A 20,534-nucleotide genomic window follows, 5' to 3' on the forward strand; every position below is an offset into this window, starting at 1 on the left:
GTTAGCAATACAGAGGCATAGAAGTGCACATACCTGAGAAATTTCTTGTAGCCAACATTGTTGTTAAAATGGCTCCCTGAAAATCCAACATAATGCCAATATTTTAGAAGATAAAACTGTATGATTTTTAATATCAAAATACAATACTAAATCTACTCATCTTAATATATGGTATTTATAAACATAAATATAAAGTGTATACTTTTCTTCTTATATTTGTTGAAGTTTTGCTTTCAAATATAGTAAAAGTACGTGTCAGTTATATTCCCTATTAAAAACATAAACTGACAATGCTTGGTATTTTTTTTGTGTGTGGGGGGAAGCACTACAATGTCATATTAAAAAGAGAGGTATGCTTACATTTATTTCAATTTCACACATAAATGCAAATTTCCTCCCACGTTTCCAAAGTACACATATATACACATACATACAGCCCCACAGAGAAAAGAGAGGAAAAGGAACATTAAAAGAGAAATCTCTCTAGGGCTCAAAATAGGTGTAATTTCAGATCTGCTACATTATTTTCAGTATTGGAAAATGCTGTACTTCCAGACACAGTGAACAAGAATTTGCAGATACAAATTGAGAAACTGGTTTTATTTTATTAGTCTGAATATTAAAACAAAGGAGTACTAGCATCAAATTCTGCAACAAGGTAATACAAAATCTGCACAAAGAAGAAGAATAAAAGCCATCATATGTGTAAACTGAATAGTTCTGCATATAAAATTAACTACTATGGATTTGTTAGAATATATTTTTGGAAATGCTATGAACAATAAATAAAGGAAATAAAACAATCTATACAAATTGCCGTCTTACCTTGAGTTTTCTTCTTGCATTGAACTTCTTCAAACAATCTACAGTCTCCTGTCTGTGCATCATAGAAGCAACAGTAGAGCGTTGCTGAAAGACAAGAACAGAGTATATGTTTCAATGCATGTAGTTTTATCTACGCTGTTATTTAATATAACTCTTTTTTGGCACAGATGCATCCAGAAGTCAGTGACAATTCTAGAGTTCCCAGTCAGAATAACAATGCTCCTTCCCCCAACATTTAAGTTCAATTTAATTTGTGTTGCCGCTAAATATTAGATTACCAATAGGGACTTTTTGATCTCTGCACTCTTTTTCTCTTTAATTATCAATTCCAATTCATTATTCAGATCCTGCTTTTCTACCTTCTGCTTTGTAGGGTTGATTTAGTCGCTTAATTAAAAGTACAAGTAGTCCTCATTTAGTAACCACAATTGGACCTGGCAACTTGGTCATTAAGTGAAGCAGTCACTAAATAAAAATGCAACAATACTTAGGACCTTACTTTAGCTTTCCTTTGCTTTACAGATATGTGAAGGTTGTAAATATGAGTTGATCAAAACTATACTTCTTTATCACTGTTGTAATTATGAATGGGCACTAAATGAGGCAGTTGCTAAATGTGGATTACCTATAGCTGTTATCTTACATGGCCCTTTAATAGAAAACTCATATATTGGTACTGCAAAACACCAATTCTCTAGAGAACAGAGGAGAATACCATTAATAGAATAACAGAGTTGGAAGGTACCTCGGAGGTCTTCTAGTCCAACTCCCTGCTCAAGCAGAAAATCCTAAACCATTTCAGACAAATGATTGTCCAATAACTTCTACCACTGTGGTATAAATTCTATATCTCTGAGGGTAAGCTACAATACTGAAGTTAAGATTTTATAGAAGGAATTCAATAGGCTGCAAAATAGTAAAATGGATTAAGAGAATGCGGATGTCAGGATTCCAGCAGTTACCCCAATTAAATAAAAAATATATATATTTTATGAGTTGATAGTGGATGTGGATGAATAACCAAATACCTAACCTTGTATTTTGACCCCAACCACATGACTTCTGGGCAAAACTTAATTAATAAATACTGCTTACGCAGATCCATGGGTGTTTGAGGGCTTCTGATGCATTGATGCGTTTGGCAGGATTGATTGTAAGCATTTTGTTGATAAGATCTTTTGCTTCTGGGGTCACCGTATCCCATTCTGGTGAAGGAAACTTGAAAAACACGTATTCATGTAAAATCGAACCGATACAGCAGCCCAGATAGACGTGAACTCTTTTAATTTGTGAATTACCATGAGAAGGTTTTGATTAACGTCAAGTAAATAAATATGTCTTCTAGCCACGTTGCCATATTTTAAGAAAATAAAAGATAGAATAAATATCATGTCCATTTACCATTGTACATAAATGGCGAGGTGGTGGAGAGGATTGGTAGTTTTACATTTCTGGGCACTTACCTCTCATGGACTATGAATGCTAACATGCTTGTGAAGAAGGCACAATAGAGGCTGTGCTTCCTGAGAATGCTCAGGAAGATAAATCTATCTCAGCATCTACTTCTGTCCTACTACTGCAGCACCATTGAGAGTGTCCTGACATAAGGCATTCTTGTATGGTATGAGAGCAGTTCTGTAGTGGACAAAAAAGCTCTACAGAGAATCATTTAAACTGCCCAAAATATCATTGGGCTCCAGCTATCAGCCCTGGACAACAACTTTGCATCTCGCTGTTTGAGGAAGTTGCACAACATTCTTAGAGACTTTTCCCATCCTGCTTACAATCTTTGTGAACTATTGCCTTCTGGCAGAAGATACAGAACAATTAAAACTTGGACCACACGTTTTCTGAACAGTTTTTATCCCAGAGCTATAATTGCACTTAACAATGAACTTAACGACCATCATCAGTGAGCTGTTAGACAGTATTATTTGGTCTGTTGTGTGGATTCTTGTGTGTTTTTAGGGGGTGGGATATTTGGTGGGTGTGGGTGAGTTTGGGGATTGTTATGTGTATGTGTGTGTTGGGTCTGGTCAGGGTGTTATGTGAATTTTGTTAGATGTGTATATAGGTATATAGGTACAATGACAATAAAGTATTAACTAACTATTAACTATGTCACGCTGAACTAGAGCTGCAGCTTTTGTGGGGATCTTTACTCCTTGAAAACAAAGCAAGGATTGTTTTGCTTCTTTTCTAGGAAATAAATCATTTTGTAGAGACCTTGAGGTTGTCTTAACGTGGGCTAGCGGATGATGAGACTTTTCTCCCTCTCTCAAATATGGCAATCTTCCCTCTCTTCCCATGAACTTACAGAAGCATTTGTACAGCTATTTCCTCCATTCACTTCACTTCAAATTCTTCCCATTCTCACAAATTGAGCAATTGAAAATAAAGTGAATGTTAAAGCACAGCACTAATGAAAACAAACAAGTTAATTAGTATTGAACTGAGACACAGAAAACCTGAGTCAAGAGTAGACTGGATAAAAGAAAACTCAATTGTATGAGGCATGAAGAAAAGGAATAGCTGTAATAGGTTCAGATAACCTTCCAAATAATTGGGAAAGATAATCTACTCTTGAATTGACCACTGCATGCAACTGATTCTTGTCTGTTGATTATGGAAAGCCTTCACGTACATTTCAGCATGGCTGAAGCCTGTAAGACTGCCAATCCTTCTGAAAGCAGGCTATTATTTTATGAAAAGCAATTTGTATAATGGACTCCTCTGAAATAGCAAGAAGGATAATCACGCTGCAGAAGAGACATTTGTAGATTTGGAAAAACATTCCAACAGGCATCAGTGCTTAAAAGGCAGGGTGGGAGGAAAACCAATCTTTTTTTTTTATGATTCTTGTGGCTGCAATTGACAGACTTGAAAAATATGAGCGGTGAGAAAATAGGATGGAAACATTGTGGGCAGGACCAGTTCTTCATGGCTCATTTCACATTTTTTTGTCCGAGAGCTACATAAACAAATTTGTAACAAAATCAAGACAGATTATAGGTGTGGGAATCTGTAACAAAATGTGGTCAATGAGTGATGTGTCAGGAATGAGCACAATACAGTGGCAGAAAAACTATACCAAGAATATTTATTTACATCAGCATCACTAAGTACCTTCCAGCTCTTTTAGACTACACCTCCATTAACTGTAATTGGTATGATGAATAGTGCAGTCTAACAGAATTGGAGGACTGTGGGTCAGAAAAATAGAATCCTCAAGCTGAAGGGTCAATTAGACCATCTAATTCAACCTTGTGCTCAACCAAGGAATCCAAGTAAATGCTTCATAAACAGGTGGCTGTCCTGCTTTTTACTTGAACATATGTCTCAAAGGGAAAAAGGGAAATATATTGATAACTAGAGCTCTGGAAGGTTGATTTTAAGATGTAAGGGATCAGTTAGCTTAATGAGGGGCCTATGTGGTTCAGCATGTTGTGTTACACAGTGGTAAACAATCCCCATTCAGGCAACCCACAAGCAGTAACAGGAGGGTGACAGACTTCACTGCTCACTCTTTAGTAATTAATATTTAAGGCTTGCTGCCTGGAAGATTAATGAATTTGACTATCTTTTTGTGTGGTGTGGTGTGTGTTTGTGCACCTTCGAGTCAGTGGCAACTCCTGGACACTGCCTGGACAAATTCCTGCACAATTCTGAAGAAGTGAACTGCCACTGTCTTTTTCCTATGGCTGGGAGTGGCTGGTCTAAGGTCAGCCAACTAGCTTTTTATGTGAGAAATTCTTCATTTATTGTTTCTAAAATAGATTTTTGACTTTGCTTTTAAAATAAATCAAACTACATTACTATATAGGACTACATGCCAGTCGCCAGTCACCAATGTACTCTTACTGTGTCTCTTGAAAGCACATACTATAAATACTCAAGTCTGCACAATTACTTGAGTATCACTAGTAGTGTGTCATACTACATAGAAGAGAAAATACTACAAAGGGGAAAAAAATAAATCATCAGAACAATTTCAGAGGTTGGGAGGGAAGTAAGACAATGCCAGAATCACAAATACTTAACTGTGTTGTGTTTTTAGAGATAATAAATGATCATGATAAAAACAAATTGAAATGGAGGCCTATGTTACTTACATCATAAGCACCGGCTTTGATCTGTTGATAGAGTCTATGTTGATCTTCATCCCAAAAGGGAGGGTATCCCACCAAGAGGATATAGAGTATAACACCTGCAAATGGTATTAAACTATGAGTAAAAGTAGCTCACATAAAGATTAACTGGAGATGATATATGGGAAACCATAATAAGTTCTCCTAGCGTGTAAGGCAATGGATACTAATTTTAATCAGAGCAGCATGATGAGGAAAGTTCAGCAGAATTTTCATTCCCTGAACCACCTTTTCCTGAACATAGGGTCCCAAGTACAGGTGCACACACATGCACAAAATGAGAGAGAGAGAGGCGGTGGGGAGGAAGGGAGAGAGAGAGAGAGGACAACACAGTTATCTGCTTTAGAGACAGGTGTTATGGCCCACCAGAGGCCAGCAGAGCTGGTGGCAGAATTGGACAGTGAGAAGGTTGGGAGAAACATGGGCCAGTCCTGGAGTCTGGGGAAGGCTCTGATGTTAGAGGCAGAGCTGGGACCAGGGCCTTCTGACAGTTATCAGCTGCCTTTGGAGTTGGAGATCAGTGGGGCAGAAGAACAGCTGGAGCCTGTTCCTGATGTGCGCATGCACAGAGCTGCCAGGAGAAGGGAACAGTTGAAGAACAAGAGTCAGCTTGGGAGTAAAGGCACAGGTGGATGGTGAATGGCCCCTCCCATAAGGAATAAAGAGGAGTGAGAGGGGAATGGGGGTTTGCAGGAGACAATTAGTTTGTTTAATTAGTATGAAGATTTGTTCGTGACTCTCAGAAACTCATTGCCAAGTATTTTCTTGTACAGCATTGCACTTGGAAGATATCAGTGTGGCAGCTCTCCAAGCCTGATAAGGTCTGTGGTTGTAATTCACCCTTGAAAGACTGTTTGCCAGGACTTTGCTGGATGTGAATGATAGAAATTCACATTAGCCTAATAAAAAGAAGTTTTGTCGGGAAAAGGAGTCTGCTTCATGATTTAGTGAAGCCTAGGTCAGAACAATAGGTATGCACTCACAAACCTCCTCTGCCCGCCCAAAAAATTATAACTGGCTTACCACAGGCCCACATGTCTACTGGCTTCCCATAGGGATCTTTTCGTAGCACCTCAGGGGAAAGGTATCCTGGTGTACCAGCAAAACCTGAAAAGTAAGCCTGCTTAGTGGAAATAGCAAGCTATTCAGAAGAAAACAAATACTAAATCCCTTTTTAAGTATCTGTGTTTAGGCTACATTCTCATCACCTACTTTACTTTATTTTACTTTGTCTGTCTGTCTGTCTTATCTATCTATCTATCTATCTATCTATCTATCTAGGTTGACTCAGCCTTCCATCTTTCTGAGGTTGATAAAATGATGACCCAGATAGTTGGGGGCAATATGCTGACTATGTAAACCACTCAGAGAAGGCTGTAAAGCACTATGAAGTGGTTTGTAAGTCTAAGTGCTATTGCTACCTGTCTTTTTTATAATACAGAGTTCTCAACTTACAATATGTGTTTAGCGATTGTTCAAAGTTACGACTTTGAACAATCAGAAGGCTGTGAGTTCAATCCTAGGTAAAAGCAGATATTTCTTTCTCTGGGCACACTGAGAATATATCTGCTGAAAACTCCACATTGGTGTCAGGAAGGGCATTGGGCCATTAAAACACTCTGCTTGCTCCATTCAATTGCCCAGACTCCCGCAAGGGATTATGGGGTCATTAGAAGACAATGATGATGAATTTGGGGCTGAGAGTTAATGTAGATTTCTGACTGGAGAAAAATGGATGCTAGAACAGCTTGATTCAACGTTATAGCGTCAATTCAGGCAACTTTTGCAAATCAGTAGTAGATTTCTTTAATGTCCCACTTGCAGGCACACTAATTTAATATGGTGTCGCAATGTTGGGATAAATGGGAAGGTATAATACAAACTGAATTTTTTTTCTTACCAAACCAGGCCTGTTGTTCACCCTGCACTTCAATTGCTAATCCAAAATCTGCCAGTTTTACAGCTGCTCCTTTTGACTTGCTTGCTAGAAGCAAGTTCTCAGGCTTTATATAGGACAGAAGAGGAAAAAAAAGGAAAAAGGAAGTAGAAGATAAGTCAGTATTTCTAATTCAGTACTTACTTTATAAAAATTAAGTTGGAGACAGAGAAAACATACTTTTCTTATTTTCAAAAATAATAAATGTTCGATTCTGAGCAATTTTAAATGGATCCCAAATCCACAAATTATTTAGAGTAGAGCTGTTTTCTCCTTTTATATTTTAAACCTTCTCTTCTCTTTAGAAACCCTTTTAGAAGCCTCTAAGACTGGTCTATCAAGTATCCACAAATTTTATTTGGGAATATGAAGGTTTCCCAAATTATAGGATTATTAACTTTCTTCAACCTCTTATGGTCTCATATAACCAATTACTGATATGAGACTAAGGCTCAAATAGTTTTCCTTGCTAAAAATAGATACATCATAAACATTGTTTATTACAAAAAGCATACATTACCTAGAAATGTTACCTATATCTGACTTGTCAAAATTTATCATGACTGCTAGTTATCAGGAAAGATACAAATAAAACTTTCTTGTAATTCAGTTACAGTAATCCCAGGATCTAAGCTTATAATATAGTTAAGATCATCTTAAAATGTCAGTATTCCATTATGTCTAAACATATTCAACGCTATAGGTAGTCCTCAACTTACAACCAAAATTTCCGTTGTTACGTGAGACATTTGTTAAGTGAGTTTTGCCCCATTTTATGACCTTTCCTGCCACAGTTAAGTGAATCACCACAGTTGATTAGTAACACAGTTAAATGAATCTGGCTTCCACATTGATTTTGCTCGGCAAAAGGTTGCAAAAGGTGATCACAGGACCTTGGGACACGGCAACGGTTATAAGTGTGAGTCAGCGGCCAAGCATCTGAATTTTGATCACATGGTCATGGGAATGCTACAAAGGTAATAACTGAAAAACGGTCATGTCACTTTTTTCCTCACCATTGTAACTTTGAACAGTCACAAAATGAACTGTTGTAAGTCGAAGACTACCTGTATTTTTCTATTTTGGAATCTAAACTTCTTTTTTTTAAAAAAAGATTTATTATAACAAGAATTATAAGAAATGTAATCAATTTTACAAGCATTTGCCAAGCTAATTAATGTGCAAGGTTTTTTAAGGCAGAAAAAAGTTAGCAGAGCATAGTTCTTAGAAAGCATTGATAATCATATTATCTATAACTTTCAAATTCCTACACAGGAGCTGTGATGTTAAACCACAAGTTTCTGTCTAAGCTTGCACTTTCTGGATGGCTGGGAATGGAATTTCAAAAATTCTCATAAAGTCAGATTAGAGTACATTTATACCCTTTGATAGGCAAATACCTAGATCTTGCACCTCACAAAACTAGGATGACAACCTAATCTTCCACGAGAACTGCTGAATATTGTAAACGTAACTTTGGACATAAATATGTGAAGCAAATATCACAGTCATAAGGAAAGAAATATGGTCCAATAATTACAGAACAGCCACACACTCAATAGCAAGCTCATCTGACTTCTGGGCAACTGACTATGCCCTTTAAAAACATGCATCAGCCAGTTCAGGACAATGGAAATGTCAATAGATTTGTCATGCATGAGTTCTGAATAGGTTGGGGCAAATGTACACAATTGGACAAAAATATGGGGGATTTAAACAGAGATGGAATCTTGAGACTCCATCCAAGAAAGGAACAAGTCAGTGTGTGGATCACAAAGTTGCACTTTAGCTGCAGATGTGCATATAGTTGACAGAAAACAATAATTTTTGAGCTTCTTTATTATAATATTGATAAAAGAGGCATACAACATATTTTGTCTTAATATCTAAACTGTATTTATAAAGGGTATCCTAAAAGAATATTACAAATCTAAGTTTATATTTTAAAATCTACATACGTGGTGACCTAGCTGGCAAAATAAAACAAGATTTAATTGTTTTTGTTTTTAAATTAAAAGGGGTAATTTCTCTATGATTCTTCAGTAAAAAGCTATTTGGCCAAATCCAACAATGATAGTGAAAGAAATGGAAATAGTCCCAAGGTGGATCAAAGCTAACCTTTAAAAAAACCTATACCTGTATTGAAATTAAGTCCAGCTAATTGTATTCTATACATGTGAGTCAGATTTGTTTTAATGGGTTTCAGCACTAATTCTGGGGCCATCTTTTACATCATCCTTGCAAAATGATTTTAAAATATACATAGGTGTTTAAAAGTATATGATTTACAGAATCCTTTATCCAAGATAAAATGTTCAAGTTTTATATCTGAAGAAGGGGTTTGATTTAAAAACAAAACAGAACCCAGAACGTTGACATAAATACTTTAGTGCATATATTGTTGTATTGCAAGATGAATGTTTTTAAAAATAAGGACTTCTGTTTTTTAATCATTTTTTCTTTTAAAATAATCTCTAACAGCCTTGAAACTATTTCTATTCTATCAAGTCTATTATTCTAATGGTAGATAAGTTTAATTAATTCTTTGTTTTGTATTAATTTCTAAAAACAACCTTGGGTTATTTTAAACACATTAATTGTGATGTAGGCTCTTCTGTAAGCATTAAATAGACACCTGGGGAAGCAAGCATTAGGTAGCTAAATAAATAAATGTTTCCTGATCACAGAAAAAAATTATATACAATTGTATACACCAAAACACGTACATGTCTTCATTTTTTCTTATTGTACTTTTTTGTAGTTTTTGTGTGTACCTTGCTATCTAGGCAATCATTTCATGCATAATATGGATTCTAGTCCAAAGCATATTTAGGACTATTATCAGAAGTAATGTACAGGAATAGATGCACACTCATCCTTCCCAATTACCCTCACCCAGTATAAAGTAGTGTTGGATATTTGTCAAAGTTAGCCAATGAATATGTTGACATAAATACATTAACATACTGTAATATACAGAGCATAAATGACTGCAGAATATGCAAATGCATACTAGGTCTAGTTTGGGAATAAACCATTCCAAATAATTGACAGGAGGAATTACTGTTATCTAAAGTCACCCATGCAGATTTGCTATGATGAATGTTCACAGTATGGAATCTGTTAGAAAATTCCAGAAGCCCCGTTGGTTCTGAATTTCCTTCTGAAAATGTGTGGCAAGAATAACAGGAAGCTCTACAGTTTTTTACAGATTTCATCTAAACAGGGAGAAACTGAAAGAAATTGCTTTAAAATGTTTTATGAGATTCTGCTTAGTTTTCAGGTTGGGCTTTTTTAGATATTACTCTAACAATCTGTAAAACATAATAGACAACATGTTGTTCTAAATTTATGGAAAATAATGTGTGCATTTGTGTGTATGTAAATCTGAATTAAGTTCCAAAAGAATGACAAACCATTTGCTCATGTTCACTACTACAGTTCTACATTTGTTAACTGTATATTTTAGGTCTAAAGATTTTTTTTTAATTATAGAAATAAGATTTAAAAATCAGTTGGAACTGCTGGTCAACAACGTTACATTAGGGGGAAAAAAACCTGACAAACTAATCACATGTGCAAGGTGATTAACCTTAGTCCTATTTGCATAGCCGAATTAATATGTGGGAATAAGACAGGTGGGAAGAAAGTAAGCAAAGTATCACATGAATCCTAAATCTGCAAGGAAAAGAAAAGTTGCCTGTTTTTGCAACCACAAACAACTTGCAAAATAATCAGTGGACATCTCTTTGCTTCTAGATGCAAAAGTGCAGCTATGTTGTGCTTTGAATCTGTGTAATATGATTATCTTCCCCCATAGCATTACTCACCTTCAAGTCCCGATGGACTACGCCCATCTGATGGCAGTGTAGCACAGCCTCCAGGATCTGCTGAATGCAATGACTGCATGCAAACACCAGGGGGCGTATATTAGTTCGAAGCTGTACACTCACTGTCTGTATAACCTCAGTGAGACTGGGTTAAAGTGCAAAATGATGAACAGGCTGAGATCGTGAATCACAACCTCTTAAAAATGCATGGATCTGCATTCCTCCGCTAGAACAGCAACTTCCTCAGCCATTATGAATGCGCACTGCAAATGCATGCTTGCTTTAGCCCACTTTTATGTAGGGCATGAACAGGAGGGGTAGCGATATCTTTGGGCTGCACAAAAGGGCTTAAGGTAGTATTCTTGGGCATATGCATAATATATTGAGAAGTAGACAATGAGAGCATATCATTGATCTGATAAACCCATTTGACAAACTTGGGTTAAATATCTGGTGCAGTTTGTTTCCTTCCCTCCTTTACTTGCCTTGGAGGCCTTTTTTCCACCAGCAGCCCTGAAAGTAAATTTACTTTAAGTAGCTTTGTATTTGAGATGAGTTATTCACCCTTCATGGTTTCATTTAGCCAAGCAATTATTTGATCCCTATTGCCTGAGGGATCTATCCTACTCTAGCAGAGCAATGCATAACCAGTCATTCTGCTACAATAACCCATTGTCTCTGAACAGAAGTGGTGTTTTAAACCTGCAGGCTAACATCTATCACAGACAAAGGTCAGTCACAGATTCAGGCTACAGGACTGAGGTAATCTCCTTCCAAAGCAGTTCCTGATACCTATGGCACCTACCACATCTCTTGGGAGGTCCCTGGTATTAGCAGTACCTATTCTACCTTTTTCTGTGATGGACATTAAACCTGTGACACTTGCAGAGTGGAAAGCAGCATCATGCACTATCCATTTATCATATTAAGGGTGAGGAGGATAGCCAAGGGAACTTCTCAGCCAACCCACCCTTAAAACTCAAGCCGGGAAGAAAAAAAAAGAAGAGAGACAGAAGAGAGACAAAAACAAATAAAATAATAATAAAACAAAAGTCTTAGCAAACCTATGGGGCACCAGATACTGACCTTGAGGTCTCTGTGCACTATGCCATTTAGGTGACAATGATTAACACTTTCTAGAATCTGCTGTATACAATGACTGCAAAGATACAAGGGCAGAATGGGAGGGGGGGAAACATTTTAAGGCACATAATCACGTTAAATACAGAAAATAATTTAATAATAATAATGAAAGTAACTTAAAATAGCAATAACTTAAAATAATCAAATCACATTTTCAGACAGGTTTTAATTACACACAGAACTGAAACACAGCTTTTCTCTCTTTCTCTTTGGAAAAAATTGTCAAGAGACTCAAAAGAAATGACATTTAACATATAACATATAATAGATATAAACTTTTGGTGGAAGATTTGCTGAAGTATGAGAGGAAAAGTTTAAGCACATACGAGGTGATAGATCTATAGTAAATAATACAGGCTTTATTGTGGCTAGGAGTGCAGTGTAAACATCAACATAAATAGCAGAGAGAACCTGTGTAACCACTGGTCATGATGGTCAAGACTATGAATAGTAATCAACAAAGAATTTTGCTTACTGACTAGTCAGTGTGTTTGGAATGATGCTGAAAAATATGAAGCTGCAGCTATTATACAACCTGAAAAGCATGAATATTTGCTAACCAATGTAGGTTATATTCTATTGTCTAGTATGTTTAAGAGAGTACATATTAGTTGAACAACAAACAAATAGAATGCAAATCGTTCTAATATATGCATGCTTTCCACATATTAATAAATGGCATAATGGCTATTTTTATGTGCATTATTCTTTCACATTCAACATATTTATACAGGAACATAAGGAAAACAGTAAGACAGAGCAAAAAAAATTTTTTTTAAGCACAAAGTTTCTTGAAAACCAAACAGTTTAATAGAACAGGAAATGAGTGTGTGTGAGGGGGAATCAGTTTGTGTAACTGAAAGGTGTATTTGAAGCAGTCAGTTACTAGCAGTCATCTTTGGGGGAAAAACAATGGGGAGTCTCTTGAATTAATTTAGTAGGATTCTAGTGGGGGGAGGGGAATTCAGTAGTTAACCTCACTGGAAGAAGAAGAGACCTCTCTTTTTTGTTCCTCTTCTGCTAAATAAAGATCCCCGCAATGCTTTTTCACAGAAGTTGATAAAATGCCGCATGATGTTTTTAGGGAAAATAGAGTCAGCAAAACTAACTTCTCCTTTCATCCAGCAGAGATAAAGCTCTCCTCATGAAGAGTTAGTTTTCTGGTCTTAGAGATGACACACCCTTCAACCCATTCATTTATTTATCTTCCTTTCTCCCTCAGCCATTATATTTATCACACACTTGTTAAATATGGAAAAAAAATAGACAACAAATTATTAGGATAGGCCGTTAGATACTTTGAGTTCAGTATTAAAGAAAGCAAAGAGTAATTCCTTCCTTTTTCAGCAACAGGTGAACTTTTTATTGGTGTCAATAAAAAAATTCAATATTATTCTGATCTCATTGCTACAGTGTCAGGCAAAGAATAAAGCCATGTGAACTGATTTATTGCCTGCAATGGAAAAGGAAGGGGGGGAAAAGTTGAGATATGGGTTCCAGACATAGGCTAGTTATGGATATTGGAACTTATTTGTTTTGGAATCTTCTAGAATTTGCTGGGTTCCTTGATTTTAGTAGACATGAATTATTTAGACCACAGTTATCATCCCTTTCCTTTCTAATATTCCAACAAAAACTAGTATGAAATTTCCTACATGAGCAAATCAATTGCTGCCATACCTATTTTTCTACAAAATCATTTTGTAAGATAGGATATTTGGGATGGGATTTGAAGGAAGAAAAAAATATACTTCATGTTGCTTTAGTCTAATGACAGAGGAAATGTAATATAAGAGGTAAGAAGTATTATATAACTCATAGAATAATAATGGCACATTTATTTGTAGAACCAATTCTCATATGGTAATATTCCAATGGGAAATGCACTGTGGAAAGAAATATTTAAAAATGGACTCTGTGAAAAAAGCAAACAGGTGGAACCCCAGTATGCTAAATGAGTATTGTTTTCCAAGACTGAGATTTAAGAAAGGTTACTGTAATTTTCCTCAGGGTATCACACTAAATTTATTTTTATTTTGTTTGTCAAATTTAGAAACCATTCAGATGATTTTTTTTTAAATTCAGCACTGACCTTGCATCTGCTTCACTGTAATATTCTCTTGCAACAATGTCCTCAAATAATTCACCTCCAGTAACTCTAGTAATGATATAAAACATTTTTACAGATTAATAAAAAACTAGATGAGAAATTTAATTTTTACCCTACTTTTTTGCAAATACTATGTGGCTGCTTCATATAATGAAGGATCTGCAACCAGACTCAGTTCTGGATTCAGATCCTTAGTGACTTTTTGCCTGCATAAAAAGTTATTATTATTACCTTTATTGTCAGAGTACAACATGTGTACAATGAAAAAATATGAACCTTATTTAAATATGGTATTATGATCTTTCAGTCATTCACTATTCTGGCCTTCCTCATATATATCCCTCAAAAGGACGACTTATTGTATTGTATTTGCTATGAAAAACCAGGAAGAATAGGTATATTTCATTGGGAAATCTTAATATAATGCATAAATAAATTGCACATTTTATTGCACTGTGCAGTGATGCTATTTTCAGCAGATATGATGAAGGACATATATTTTTTCAAATTGCCACTCCCTCACTTTGGATGAGATACCAGTTCTATTTGGCTATTCTTCTTCATCAACTGTTAACTTGATGATTTTCCAAGACAGAAAGCAGGATCACATTTCAACGGCTTCAGTACAATTTTGTTCATATGCTCGTCATATTCCCAAGTCATTTTTTAAAAATAATTTTGCGATAAATTTTTATCTAAAACCTTTCATTATTTATAATTTATGATTATTATTTAAATACTGAAGATTTTCAAACAGCTAATTTTTTGAAACAAAGTTCAAATAAAACATCCAATAAAGAACTGAGAGAAAACAATTTATATAAAATGACACTTTTGTTTCATTTTTTTAAAGAAAATGAAGTTCAAAACACATTGTTCTGTGAAGCCTGAAATGAGAAATTTTCAGGCAACAACAAACCCACTTAATGACCTTTGTATTTTACTCAATAGTTGTTTTCAGCAAAAGAAATGTGCTTCGTAAACAAAAGATACATTCTTTACAAAATATTTTTTAATCCTGGATATAACTGGTTGAAAGGACTTCTTATTCTTATTTATGATCAAATTTCTACACTGCCCACAAATTAATGTAAAAGCTAATTAAAATCAGAATCAAAAACAGAACTAAAAATGTTAAAAATTAAAAGGTTAAAAAGTTAAAGAGATGGAGAGAAAGCCCTTAAGCTACCAACCACTCCCAACGTGGCATATCCTTCTTAGAGGCCGATGCCAGTAGGCAGAGCCAGTACTGATGCTCTTATAGAAGGCCATAAAGGCAGGGGCAAAATGTCCATATTTATTGATTACAATACTTAAACAGCAATTATATATATATTTTTGTTTAGTGACCTCTTTGTCTTTATTATGTTTTTAGTAAATCAGATTGCCTGAAAAACTACTATAAACAGGTTTTCAATATAAAATATGTACGATATCCATTTTTTTCCTGACAAATCTTACAGATTTTGAATTATTTCCCAGTTTATATTGTTATATTTATTTCAACATTTCTGCTTAAATTGTAATAGAATTTTCTTTATTTGAACTATTTTGATCTGTCTTGATAAAATGAGAAATTCACAGAAAGCAACATAAATAATTTAAACCATGTAACAGGCTATTTCTGATTTAATATTGTGTTGGTTGCATGCATTCTCCTAATTTCTATTCAAAATAGCTTAAACATTGCTGCAGAAAACATCCTGGCTTTGTTAACCTGGAAATTCTGGTTTAACTCCAGCTAGAAACCAGGAACTGATCAGAATTCACAGATTCCAGTTTCCTTTTATTCTTTATTAAATTAACTATTGCCAGTGTCAATGTTATGTGCTATACATATAATTTGTATTGTTCTTCATAATTCTTTCTTCATTCTTAGAGAATCCCCCTGAGAAAGTCCACCAAAGTTTATTCCATAAATAGTTAGCAGTAGTTATAAACATGGATTTAACAGAGATACTGTCTGGACATGGTGAACTAGAGTTACCTAGAATGGACTGGCTTCTATTACAGATAGGAAATGGCTATTGTCCATCTGGATCATCTGGTACAGTCTTTAATTTTATATATTACATACTATAGGACAAACTGCAAATAGGCAAGCCAACTTACAAATCAAAGACTAAGTAATGAAATCCTTCTTCTGATATGCTTTCATGAAGTCGCACTGTTGAAAGAAGAGAAAGATTTGTCTAGTTTTTTTCTAGGTACTCTTAACTTTATTATCCTTTCCTTCTACCCTTCTGTTAACATGTAATATTCTACTCTTTTCCTTGGGTTACATCTTCAGTTGAAAACAATGCCCTCATACAAAACAGATATATTTGCAGTATCTTAGCATAATTCTGTAAATATTCATATGCTTTTCACATTCATAAATGTTTGCAAATTAAATTTCAGTTTTGATAGCTATGTGGAGGCTCTGAGTAAGTCAATCTATCCATTAAAAGAGAGAAAATGTTTTCCTGAACCCACTAAATAAAAATCAGCACATACAAAGTTTCAAATGTCAACAAATACTGGGTAGCAAACAGAATAAACTGATCAACCATTACTTTGAAAATGAATATGCTATAATATAATGAAAATGAAAAAACTATAATATAATAACCAAGACTCATTATGGTCAGTGGAATTTATGCACTAGCAGAAAATCATTTTGTTTTCTAGAAAGTTGGACCCACAATGCATTGATAGCCATACCTTCCTATAATGAATGATTCTTCAATAAATAACATTTGTCCTGCCAGTTTCATATCCTGCATTTGATGGTCTTTTAACCATCACCACAATCATTATTACCTCTTCAGTTATCTATATTCTTACTTCAGAATAGGTACTATTTTGTTACAGAAAATAACATTGTATTTTAAAAGTAAAAATAAAACATTGAAAACCTGTAACTTATATTTAACCTCCCAACTATACATATTTTTTTAAAAAAGGAGGAGGAAGAAAGCACTGTAGGTTGGACTTCTTTGCTTTTACCCTATCACTTTGAATTATCATTTAGGTCCCCAACTGTACTGAAATCCTGCCTTGAATTCGGGCATTTCAGCAGTCCAAATACTTAATTCCATGACTGTAGGGAAAAATTAAGCTTCCTTCTATCATATTATAAAGCACTTAACTTATTTCACTGTAATTTCTAAGCTAGTTTTGTATGTGACTAATGTCTAAATCAACTATCCCCAACTTAACTAGCTTCTTAATCAGAATTTCATGCAATATTTGACCAATGTTTTCTTAGTAATGCATTTTAACACAGATTCAGCAAAGCAAAAACAGGTATAAAGAAAATAAATAAGGATGGCCAGAAGATTATTAAACTAAATTTACAGGGTGAGATTGAGGGAACAGAGTATGTTTACCCTTTTAGGAAATAAAAATCTTTAACAGTACAGCAGTTTAGGAGGAACTATAGAGGAACCAGCTGGGAAGGTAGTATAACTTCCCCTATAGACTGGATGAGGGAATGCTAGACAGCGACCCATCCAAGATGTTTTTGTTGAGATTTCAGCATTGAAAAGGAGTTTGGAATCAACAGTGTAAATAACCTCCTTAGTGACTGCAAGATTCTATGGACATGTAAAAATATAATACAACAGATTTGCCTTTGGTTAGATGGTCTGCTATGCAAATCTGATTAATAAATAAAGAAATCAATACTATGTTCTCCCATTATTTTTCCATTGTGAAAGTTTTAAAGGGGCCCCATTAAAATGCATATAAGTTGAATCCAAAAACGCTATTATATTAGTGACAAGTTTCTAATCTTATTTTCCATCTTTGTGTGCAAAGGCAAAATCAATACTGATTCTGCTAAAACAAGGTGATACACAATTCATTACCACTCCATTATGCTAACTGTAACTGATGTTAGTTGTTCCTGCATCAATATTAATGGCATCTTTTCTATTTTTATTCTGCTAGCCTATACAGCTTTATTTCATGGTAATAAAAATTAAAAGACTATGAAAATTTTAAAACAATGATGAAACAATTATCACTTTTTGTCTTGTCTTTTTAAACAAGAACAACCTGCTCTTGTATAATAGAATAATGGAATTCTTTATTGGCTAAGTGTGATTGGACACACAAGGAATTTGTCTTGGTGCAAATGCTTTTAATGTACATAAAAGAAAAGATATATTTGTCAATAGTCAAGAATTATCAGATACAACACTTAATAGACATAGGGTACAAAAAGCAATCAAATCATATTAGGAAACAGTATATATCATATGTATACAAGCAACAAAATTACAGTCATACAGTCACAAGTGGGAAGGGATGGGTGATAAGGAGTGATGGGAAGATTAATAGTAATAGTAGTGCAGACTTAGTAAATAGTTTGACAGTGTTGAGGGAATTATTTGTTTAGCAGAGTGATGTCGTTTGGGAAAAAACTGTCCTTGTGTCTAGTTGTTCTGGTGTGCAGTGCTCTATAGCGTCATTTTGAGGGTAGGTGTTGAAACAGTTTATATCCGGGATGTGAAGGGTCTATAAATATTTTCACAGCCCTCTTTTTGACTCGTGCAGTATACAGGTCCTCAATTGAAGGCAGGTGGGTAGTAATTGTTTTTTCTGCAGTCCTAATTACTCTCTGGAGTCTGTTTCTGTCTTGTTGGGTTGCAGAACCAAACCAGACAGTTATAGAGCTGCAGATGACAGACTTAGTAATTTCTCTATAGAACTGTATCAGCAGCTCCTTGGGCAGCCTGAGCTTCCTGAGTTGGTGCAGAAAAAACATTCTTTGTTGTGCTTTTTTGATGACATTTTTGATGTTAGTTGTCCATTTCAGGTCTTGTAATATGGTAGAACCTAGAAATTTGAAGGTCTCTAACTGTTGATACTGTGTTGTCTAGCATTATAAGAAGTGGTAGTATGTGTAAACTAATGTCTTACATTTCATTAAGTTTAAAATTTTATTTTCCTTTTTTCTGCTGATCACATTTAAGAAATAAATCTATAATAAAATAAGAGCTTGGGCGTTCTCACAAACTACAATAATAAGAAAAATTTAAAAACCAAGCATGGATATAAATGATAATGTACAGGCAATGATAAAGTTCAGTTCTGAATTTCTTCCTATCCTAAAGTGTTGTGCCGTGTATTTACAAATAGGACTTAGGACTAGGACTTCGACTTATATATCACTTCACAGTGCTTTTACAGCCCTCTCCAAGTGGTTACAGAGTCAGCATATTGCCCACAACAATTTTGGGTCCTCATTTTACGGACCTCAGAAGGATGAAAGGCTGAGTCACCCTTGAGCCTGGTGAGGATCGAACTGCCAAATTGCAGTCAGCAGAACTAGCCTGTAGTACTTCATTCTAACCACTGCACCACCACAGCTCCTGAGAAGATTTCTCTAACACTGGGCAGCAACGAACTATCTTATTTGTTTTTTTAAGGATGCTTTTGAGGGTTACATTAGGCTGAGAGGCTTTTGTTAAAAAAAAAAAGTTCTGATGATTTTTGCCTCGCTGAATGCTTTCTTTCTTTTAATTTCCTTTTTATAATTAAAAGCTCTGAAACATTAATTCAGGCTAGACAGGGTAAATAGTCATGCTACTGCCTACACATTCTACACTGCTCAAAAAAATAAAGGGAACACAAAAATAAGACACCCTAGATCTGAATGAATGAAATATTCTTATTAAATACTTTGTTCATTACATGGTTGAATGTGCTGACAACACAATCATACAAAAATTATCAATGGAAATCAAATTTAGCAACCCATGGAGGTCTGGATTTGGAGTTACACTCAAAATTAAAGTGGAAAAAAACACTACAGACTGATCCAACTTTGATGTAACATCCTTAAAACAAATCAAAATGAGGCTCAGTAGTGTGTGTGGCCTCCACGTGCCTACAACAGTGGCGGATGGTCTCCTGAGGGATTTCCTCTCACACTGGGACTAAAGCATCCCCCAACTCCTGGACAGTCTGTGGTGCAACATGGCGTTGGTGGATGGAGCGAGACATGATGTCCCAGATGTGCTCAATTGGATTCAGGTCTGGGGAACAGGCGGGCCAGTCCATAGCATCAATGCCTTCGTCTTGCAGGAACTGCTGACGCACTCCAGCCACGTGAGGTCCAGCACTGTCATGCATTAGGAGGAACCCAGGGCCAACCGCACCAGCATATGGTCTCACAAGGGGTCTGAGGATCTCATCTCGGTACCTAATGGCAGTCAGGCTACCTCTGGCGAGCACATGGAGGGCTGTGCGGCCCCCTAAAGAAATGCCACCCCACACCATTACTGACCCACTGCCAAACTGGTCGTGCTGGAGGATGTTGCAGGCAGCAGAAAATTCTCCACGGCTTCTCCAGACCCTGTCACGTCTGTCACATGTGCTCAGTGTGAACCTGCTTTCATCTGTGATGAGCACAGTGCTGAATTTGCCAATTTTGGTGTTCTCTGGCAAATGCCAAACGTCCTGCACGGTGTTGGGTTGTAAGCACAACCCCCACCTGTGGACGTCCGGCCCTCATACCACCCTCATGGAGTCTGTTTCTGACTGTTTGAGCA

At 35.7% G+C, this 20,534-nt stretch overlaps 1 protein-coding gene across 15 annotated transcripts in view; it reads right to left on the reverse strand.

Annotated features, from left to right (window-relative positions):
• CAMK2D (calcium/calmodulin dependent protein kinase II delta) overlaps window positions 1-20,534 on the reverse strand; it is a 137,287-nt gene that overhangs the window by 46,196 nt on the left and 70,557 nt on the right. For 11 of the 15 annotated variants that reach the window (XM_026698173.2, XM_087935994.1, XM_087935992.1 and 8 more), the window contains exons 4-12: window positions 16,105-16,159; window positions 13,975-14,040; window positions 11,826-11,898; window positions 6,874-6,976; window positions 5,997-6,080; window positions 4,938-5,032; window positions 1,921-2,043; window positions 826-909; window positions 34-76 (exon numbers count right to left, since the gene is read on the reverse strand). In XM_026698173.2, the coding sequence (XP_026553958.1) occupies window positions 34-76; window positions 826-909; window positions 1,921-2,043; window positions 4,938-5,032; window positions 5,997-6,080; window positions 6,874-6,976; window positions 11,826-11,898; window positions 13,975-14,040; window positions 16,105-16,159 (726 nt within the window). Of the gene's footprint in view, window positions 1-33; window positions 77-825; window positions 910-1,920; window positions 2,044-4,937; window positions 5,033-5,996; window positions 6,081-6,873; window positions 6,977-10,739; window positions 10,813-11,825; window positions 11,899-13,974; window positions 14,041-16,104; window positions 16,160-20,534 lie in introns of all 15 variants that reach the window. The other 4 variants (XM_026698179.2, XM_087936000.1, XM_087935999.1 and 1 more) reach the window with 1 other exon arrangement.

This window comes from Pseudonaja textilis, chromosome 6, assembly GCF_049901715.1.
Source record: "Pseudonaja textilis isolate UNSWEBS1 chromosome 6, rPseTex1.2, whole genome shotgun sequence".
In the NCBI taxonomy this organism is placed as follows: Eukaryota; Metazoa; Chordata; class Lepidosauria; order Squamata; family Elapidae; genus Pseudonaja; species Pseudonaja textilis.